At 49.3% G+C, this 8,382-nt stretch overlaps 1 protein-coding gene and 1 long non-coding RNA gene across 6 annotated transcripts; both read left to right on the top strand.

Annotated features, from left to right (window-relative positions):
- The first annotated feature begins 1,415 nt into the window (after positions 1 to 1,415).
- Positions 1,416 to 1,982, top strand: LOC127310908 (uncharacterized). The gene is made up of 2 exons (XR_007857425.2): positions 1,416 to 1,525; positions 1,782 to 1,982. It is a non-coding gene; the product is annotated as an uncharacterized lncRNA (long non-coding RNA).
- A 1,081-nt stretch (positions 1,983 to 3,063) lies between these two features.
- LOC127309022 (uncharacterized) lies at positions 3,064 to 4,563 on the top strand. Of its 5 annotated transcripts, none has more exons than XM_051340000.1 (3): positions 3,064 to 4,099; positions 4,194 to 4,266; positions 4,410 to 4,563. In XM_051340000.1, the coding sequence occupies exons 1-3, from the start codon at positions 3,120 to 3,122 to the stop codon at positions 4,419 to 4,421; spliced, it is 1,065 nt and encodes a 354-aa protein (XP_051195960.1). In that variant the 5' UTR covers positions 3,064 to 3,119; the 3' UTR covers positions 4,422 to 4,563. The 5 variants fall into 5 exon arrangements, with proteins under 5 accessions (XP_051195960.1, XP_051195962.1, XP_051195957.1 ...); XM_051340002.1 differs by having other exon boundaries at positions 4,405 to 4,563; XM_051339997.1 differs by having other exon boundaries at positions 3,064 to 4,266.
- The last annotated feature ends 3,819 nt before the right edge of the window (positions 4,564 to 8,382 follow it).

Raw genomic sequence — 8,382 nt, 5'->3', positions numbered from 1 at the left:
GAGAGGAATGTCACACATGGGAGCAATGCCTTGCACCATTTGGTGAATCACACCTTCCACCACACTTTCACACATATCCTAGGTCGACATGCAAGTTTTGGTGGCATTCCGGTGCTCCGGCGGTCGTCCCCCCCCCCCCCCGAAAACAGCGGTCTGCGTGCCTCGAGGGGTCTACCCCCCTAGATTTCACCGCGCGAGGTTCCACCAACATACTTTTCGGTAGGTTTAGTTTTGATTAGGCCATATACACATGGAAAGCTAGGTTTGGCACACTTTGGCACATTGTAGCCACCGGTATACCGCGGTGGGACACTTGACCTACAAGTCGAGGAATCTTCCAAGTGTTATCGCCTGAAAGAGAGGAATGTCACACATGGGAGCAATGCCTTGCACCATTTGGTGAATCACACCTTCCACCACACTTTCACACATATCCTAGGTCCACATGCAAGTTTTGGTGGCATTCCGGTGCTCCGGCGGTCGTTCTCTCCCGAAAACGGCGGTCTGCGTGCCTCGGGGGGTCTACCCCCCTAGATTTCACCGCGCGAGGTTCCACCAACATACTTTTTGATAGGTTTAGTTTTTATTAGTCCATATACACATGGAAAGCTAGGTTTGTCACACTTTGGCACATTGTAGCCACTGGTATACCCGCAGCGGGACACTTCAGCCTACAAGTCGAGGAATCTTCGAAGTGTTATCGCCTGAAAGAGAGGAATGTCACACATGGGAGCTATGCCTTGCACCATTTGGTGAATCACACCTTCCACCACACTTTCACACATATCCTAGGTCGACATGCAAGTTTTGGTGGCATTCCGGTGCTCCGGCGGTCGTTCCCAACCACCGAAGACTTTGACGTTGAGGTTGTGGTGCTTGCGGGACAAGGCAAGAAGGGTGGCCGCCTATGGATTGCTGACGGGTTAGTCGACCCAAAGACCATTCCATCTCTACGCCAGATCCGTCGTGGGCGTACGAGCGAGCAGCCTCGGGTAGAGACCCGCCCACGGGCTTCGGACCTAGCTGTTGAGAAGTTACGGGTAAGTTCTTCATCGATCCTCTACGCTTCATTACGTGTTTTCCTTTGCAATGTTACTGACATCGCGGCAACACAACATAGGCGGAGATGGAAGAAATGGAACGGAGGAACCAAGAGGAGAAGATGCAGATGCAGCAGCAGCTTAGGGAGAGCATGCAGATGCAGCAGCAGATGTTGCAGCAGATGCAACAACAGCAGCAGATGTTCTAGCAGATATTCATGAACCAGGCCGTGCTGACTTCCCCACCGGGGAGTAGTGCTCCTAGCACGTCGTGTCCTCCTATATTCCCCAACTGGGTAAGTGGTTAACTTAATATCTCCGTCTCAATCTTGTTTGTTGTCTAACCGAACTTTGGATATTGCAGATCCTCGCGCTTGATCCGGCTGTGATGGCGCTCCTCCAGCAAGCGCCAAGTCAGAGCCCGCTGACACCTGGCTTGACCGTCAACAATACGGGCATCATCCGGAGCCTGCAGCAGTTTCTAGGTGAGTTCTCCTACACATCTAATTCTTCCATACCATGTCACTTGTGAATTTTAGCCATTATGTTCAATTTTAGCTATTCCATGTTAATTTTACTCATTCCATGTCATTTTTAGCCATTATGTTGAATTTTAGCCATTTCATGTCAATTCTAGCGATTATGTTCAATTTTAGCCATTCCATGTCAATTCTAGTTCTTTCATGTCTTACATGTCAATTTTAGTCATTCCATGCCACTTATGCATCAATGAACTTGTAGGAGGACAAGGAGATGGAGGACAAGGAGGTGGAGAAGGACAAGGAGGTGTAGACGGAAATGGCGAAGGTTGATGTTGGTTGTATGAACTTTGTTGTTCTATTTGGATCATTCTATGTTGGAGACTTTGTTGTCGGAGACTTTGTTGTTGAACTATTGTATGGACTTTGTTGGACTATTATGTATGAACTTTGTTGTTGATGATGTGCAAATACTCTATATATTATGCTATATATGGATCTGGATATATATTTGTATTTGTGAATTGTATATGCAGGGATTAATGAGAAACAGAAAAAATCTGGAAATTTTTCAGCACCTTTGCTGTGCATATGCACACGGCAAAGACACATGCACACGGCAAAGAAGGCCTTTGCCGTGCACATACACACGGCAAAGGTTGCCCTGTTGTGCACTGCGCGGCTGTGGCAGTTCTGCTGTAGCATGTTTACCGTGCGGGGTGGAGGGGAAGCGCACGGCAAAGAGGAGACTTTGCCGTGCGGGATGGGGGTGGAGCACACGGCAAAGCCGGCCGCACGGCAAAGACTGAAGGCGCACGGCAACGACATTCGCACGGCAACGCTGGCCCAGCGCACGGCAAAGCCAGTTCGCACGGCAAAGGCTTTGCCGTGCCATTTTCGCGCGGCGCACGGCAAAGACGGCTTTGCCGGGCGGTTCATTGCCGAGCAATCTTTGCCGTGCAAGCCCGCACGGCAAAGGCTTTGCCAAGCGTATTTTGGCCTTTGTCGTGCGTTCCTGCTGCACGGCAAAGAGCAGTTCTCCCGTAGTGATATAGTATGCAATACATCTAGAGGACGCCTGACATTGAGGCGAGAGGGTTGTAGGTGACGCCAGTTCATGTTTCCCTCTCTATGGCGTGCCTAAAGGGTTAACTCCTAGCTAGTACGATTTATTTATAAGCTTTCATGTGGGACGTCGGTGAGCAGGAGTCGTTTCCGGAACCTACTGGCCTTCTGTTTTGTGAGCTTGGGCTAGGCTACGCCGTACGCGTGTGTAGATAACGACGTGAAGTTTACGAACTATAGACAGCCAGATATCACGATGCATCATCTCAAAAAAAGAAAGATATCACGATGCATGGATCGAGCCTGACATGTACCACGTACGTACGTATTGCTTGCTACGCGGTATCGGAACGGTAATCCCCGGCGATAGACTGATACAGGCCATGGTGCATACGACCACACGGATATGTTTTGACAACTAAAGTTCCGTGCGTTTTCATATAAAAGGCTTGATCGTGACTAGGGCAATGCTCTATAGTAGTTCCAAACGATCTAGCTAGCTAGTGTCAAAAAAACTTCTCCAGCCCTAGCCCGGATGAGCCGCCTGCGTTCCTCGCCGGCGCCGGCGCCCCCGCTGGACAACGAGGACCTCCTCGAGGAGATCCTCCTCCGTCTCCCTCCGCGACCTTCCACCCTCCATCGAGCCTCCCTGGTATGCAAGCGCTGGCACAACATCCTATCTGACCCCCTGTTCCTCAGCCGCTTCCGCAAACACCACCGGAAACCGCCTTTGCTCGGCTTCTTCTCAGGGCGTAATTACACAACACCAACAATCTTCAAACCGGTTCTTCACTCGCCCGACCGCATCCCTGCCAGCCGCTTCTCCGTGCCGCAAAGCAATCACCCATGTGTGCAGTGGCGTTTCATGGGTTGCCGCCATGGCCTCGCCATCCTGATCAATCACTATGAGCAGGAGGTCGTCGTGTGGGATCCCATCATCAACCAACAGCACCATGTGCCTCTTCCGCTGGGGCTTCGCAACAACGAAGGTGAAGGCGGGAACAAGTGGTACTGGCACGCTGCGGTGCTATGCACTGGCGCTAAGGAGATGCCTGTGCGGGGTGATTGCTTCTCGAGCCCATTTAAATTGGTCTTACTTGGCGAAAGATACATGAATGCATCGGCTTGCCTCTACGACTCGGCGAGTGGTGTATGGGGAGATATTGTCTCAATGCCGATTACAAATACCATCTGTCATATAAAGCCCAACGTCCTTGTTGGGAATGCACTTTACTGTATGTTTACTAATGGTGATGTCCTTGCGTTTGATTTTCAAAGGCAGTGCTTTGTCGTAATCAAGAAACCGAAAACTCCTCGTAGTCTCAACTACTACAGTGGATATGTTCAGGTCTTACGTACAGCGGATAAAGGACTTGGACTTGCATATTTTTCACAACACACCATCCAGTTATGGGAAAGAAGATACGACTGTGAGGATGTTGCCGGATGGGTGTTGCTGCCAAAAACCATTCCGATAGCGGGGATGCTTCCATGGGAAACGCATGGCGGTGACAGGTCGGTTCATTTCATGGGCTATGATGAGAACAGAAATGTGATTGTTCTGGCTACGCGGATTGGTACCTTCATGATTCAACTTGACATGATGCAGATCAGGCTTATTATTGGAAGAAACGAAATGTCTTATGACAAATTTCATCCCTACACAAATTTCTATGCTGAAGGTAATATATATTGTAATCTACATTATATTGCACTAGCATCCAAAATCCAAGTAGATTCAGTGTGCAGCTGTACGTACTAGCAAATTGCTGGGTTGTTACTTCCAGGACCCATACTGACAAGAAATTTGCTTTGTGCAGCCCAGCTAATCCTGTAAATTTGTAATGATTCGACACCTGCCTATCATGATGCCTATTTAAGATTGTTCCTTGTTGAAGCTACAAGTCTTCTGCAGCGGAAAGTGTGATTAATGAGACCTCAGGGGTGGTGATCCACATCCAATTATTTAATTCATTTAATTGCATTTGTGCACTTACTAGTTGAATGCTCTGCATTGCCACAGCCCATCTTCTATCGTTCCATTGTCACACATTTAACTATAAAGTATAGATAAAATTTCAAAATAATACATAGGATTCGAAAATTTTAGATTTTACTTTGCATAATTCAATATCATCTATACTGCAAGCAATGACTAAACTATGCATTATTAACTAAGATATACACTCTTCTTTGGGAACATGGACAAAATCCATAACCATCTCAGCTACCACAATTGACATGTTAATGGTCATCTCCCACGTCAGCCTGAGAGTGGGCCTACCTGGTAAGAAAGAGTGTCAAACAATTTAAAAATAGAGACTAATTGCCGTTGCGACAGAGAGATTGCAGCCGTATGCATATTTTTGATGCAGAGGCTGGGGCACATCCCCCATTTCGAAAAAAAAGAGAGATTGGTGAATTTTAAAAAAAAAACTGAAAATCGGTGGTCATTTGAAGCCGTTGCCCCTGGTGGGTTTTTCACGATTATCTCGAAAAAAGGCATGGAGTTCACGATGTTAGGTGCGATAGCCTATGGCTTCATCTTCATCCACCTAGATAAGAACCTAGCATGAGATGACTAAGTATTACCAAAGTAACTTCATGAGTCATTATCTAGGGAGTAAAGTCTGTTTTAAACCTTAAATTCACAGAGGGTGTCCGGAGTGAACCGTAAACTCCTATTCCCCAAAATCAGCACCCCAAACTCATCGATCCCGGTCTGTCCTAGCATTTAACTCGTTCCCAAACAGGAGATTTCTGGCGTGGTAATGGTTTCACATATATGGCCGACAAATTATGATATTTTTTCAATCTTTCCTTTGTCCTCTCTCTCTCTAAGCCGGCGCATGTCAGGAGCGACGCCCGGCGATGAAGGTGCCGCAGCGCATGCCGCAGTCATCAGCTCCATCGCCATTGATGCCCGAGGTGGTGCAAACCAGAGCGCCGCGCCATCATCGAATACGTGATGATGCTGCTGCTGCTGGAGGTGCGGTCGTGAGGAATTTTTGGCAGAACAGACCACTTGCTCCACTGAATTGCCAAAAAAGACCACATCCTAAAACAATTGGAAAAAAGACCACCTCTGCCATGGCAGCAGGCCGACCAGCCGACGCGTGGCACTTGCCGCCGGCGAGCGTGGCAGCAAGTCCTACCGCCATCTAGAGTGGCGGCACGCCCCGGGTGGTGGGCCATGCCGCCCTCATCCATGGCGGCAGGCCGTAGCACGTCGCCGGCCCGGCTCTGGAGCTAGACGCGGCCGGCATCATCTGGGGTGCGGTGTGTGGAGTACAGCGGCAGGTCCAGCGCCGGTGCGGAGCGGTGGCCGTCGGACGAGCGCCGGGACGCGTGCGGCGAGTGCGGGTGGGTGCCGCTGCACAAGCAGCTCATGTGCCGGGAGCGCGCTGCGGTGTCGTTCTCGGGAGATTTTATAATATGCCACGCTTTACTTCGTTCCTCTACTATTTGCCACACTTTACTTTGACATTTATTACTTGCCACACATTAGATTTATTCCTTGATAATTTGCCCTGTTTAGTATTTCACAGAACTATTTATTTTTTTAACACTAAAATACGTAGTCAAATACAATGCTTGTACCGCTTTGGCTGAAAGTTAAAGAATCGGTCATACAAACAGATCAATCAGATCGATCCCCTCTCATTACCCTTTGTGCAGTGGACGAGAAACACGGAAGCTAGGGCGCGAGCGCCGCCGCCCACCAGCCACTACGAAAGGCGGAAGGACCAGGCATGATCGGAGAAAAGCGCCTCTAGGCAGGCGACCGTGAGCTCTGCCTCAACGCATCCCCCTCCCCCGCCGCCATTCCAGCGCCGCAGCGAGCTCCACCCACCAGTCTTCGCCGCCGCCGAGCGCCACCGTGGCGGCATCTTGCTCGTCCCCGCCAACCCAGGACCACTCGTCGAGGAGCTCCGCTGCATCCCCTGCCTTGGCTAGCGCCTGCCCTGGGCTAGCTCGCCGTGGCTCGGCTAGCCACATGTACGAGCATGGGCATGGTGGATGGCCGGCTGGCCAGCGCGGATCCTGCCGCTCCCTCGTCTGTGTGTGCGAATGTCAGGATCAGTAACGATCCATGACGATAAATCGAAGCATGAGGGAGGAGTGGAGCTCTCGTGGCTCAGATCTACAACAGCTAAGGAAAGTAGATAACAAAAATAGGGTTTTGGATTGCTTGATCCACCCGACCACCCCACCTGCCCTTTATATCGAAAGGCAGGCTCAAGCAATTACATTGTTGTCCTGAAGGAACAGAAAGAGTTACAACCCGAAAAGGGCAAGATGGTAAACAGTTCTTGAACCGCTGCGAGCCGTTGGATGAAGATCTGACCGTTAACTGACGGCTACAGTAGCTGAAGGTGTTGTCGCTGTTGTACTGATCCTGACAGTGCTCCCCCCTGAGACAAGCCATCAGGGCTTGAAATTGGGAAATGTTGCTGTGATGAAAGACGCGTCTTCCCACGTGGCTTCCTCTGCTGACATATTCTCCCAATGAATCAACCATTGCGGTACTGCAACATCATAGTTACCAGCACTTCGAGGAATTGGTCGGCGCTGGAGAATTGCTTGGGGAGCGATTTTAACCTTCCCGTCAGGAGTGACCAACGGCAGTTTGGGATTTGGTACTGCGTGCTTGCCCAAGTGCTTCTTCAGTTGATTCACGTGGAACACATTGTGCAACTGTGCATCTGGAGGGAGTTGCAGACGGTATGCCACAGAGCCAATTTTCTGAAGAATTATAAAGGGGCCATACCATTTGGATGACAGCTTCAGAGTGTTGCGCAGTCCCAGCGATGTCTCTCGATAAGGCTGCATCTTGAGGTAGACGAATTCCCCTGGTTCAAATGATCGTTCCGTACGGTTGGCATCTGCATATTTCTTCATCCTGTGTTGCGCTTGGGATAGGTTGTGCTGAAGGGTCTTGATCATGTGATCCTTTTCCTGGATGGTGACTTCAACTTCTGCAGATGCATTGCATGGCACTGAGATTTGTTGGATCAGAGGTGGCTTGTACTCATACAGAGCCTCGAAGGGAGACATCTTGATGGAAGTATGGTAGGAACAATTGTACCACCATTCAGCTGCTGGCAGCCATTTAGCCCATTTCTTTGGTTCCTGGAAGGTCATACAGCGTAGGTATTGTTCCAAGCACTGGTTGGCACGTTCAGTTTGTCCATCAGACTCTGGATGGTGAGCTGTGATGTAGTTTAGGGATATATTGAAGGCACCAAAGAGTTGTTTCCAGAGAGAGCTGGTGAAAATTGTGTCTCTGTCACTGACTATGCTTGCTGGTGGTCCATGCAATTTTATGATGTTATCCATGAAGAGATCAGCAACTTTCTGCACATTGTAGGGATGTGACAGGGGCAAGAAGTGTGCATACTTGGTCAATCTGTCGACTACCACCAGTATAACATCCTTGCCTTGAGACTTGGGTAATCCTTCCACGAAGTCCATGCTTATGTCCTTCCATTTTTGTGTGGGTATAGGCAAGGGGTTGAGGAGTCCAGGGTATTGTACTTTCTCTGTTTTTGATATCTGACAGATGGGACATTCAGCAATAAGTTGTGCTATAAACTGCTTCTGTTGGGGCCAGTAAAACAAGCCTTGGATTTTGTGCACAGTAACTCTACTGCCTGAGTGGCCACCACATAATGATGAATGGAAGGTGTGGAAGATTTTTGTGCGCAAGTCTGTGGAATTGCCAATGTAGATCCTTCCTTTGAATCTGATAATGCCAGATTGTAGAGTAAAGGGAGGGTTACTGTCTTTGTCCAGGG

The sequence above is a fragment of the Lolium perenne genome, chromosome 6, assembly GCF_019359855.2.
Source record: "Lolium perenne isolate Kyuss_39 chromosome 6, Kyuss_2.0, whole genome shotgun sequence".
In the NCBI taxonomy this organism is placed as follows: domain Eukaryota; kingdom Viridiplantae; phylum Streptophyta; class Magnoliopsida; order Poales; family Poaceae; genus Lolium; species Lolium perenne.
Note: the sequence above shows the minus strand (reverse complement) of the source record. Positions and strands in the feature narration are given on the sequence as shown.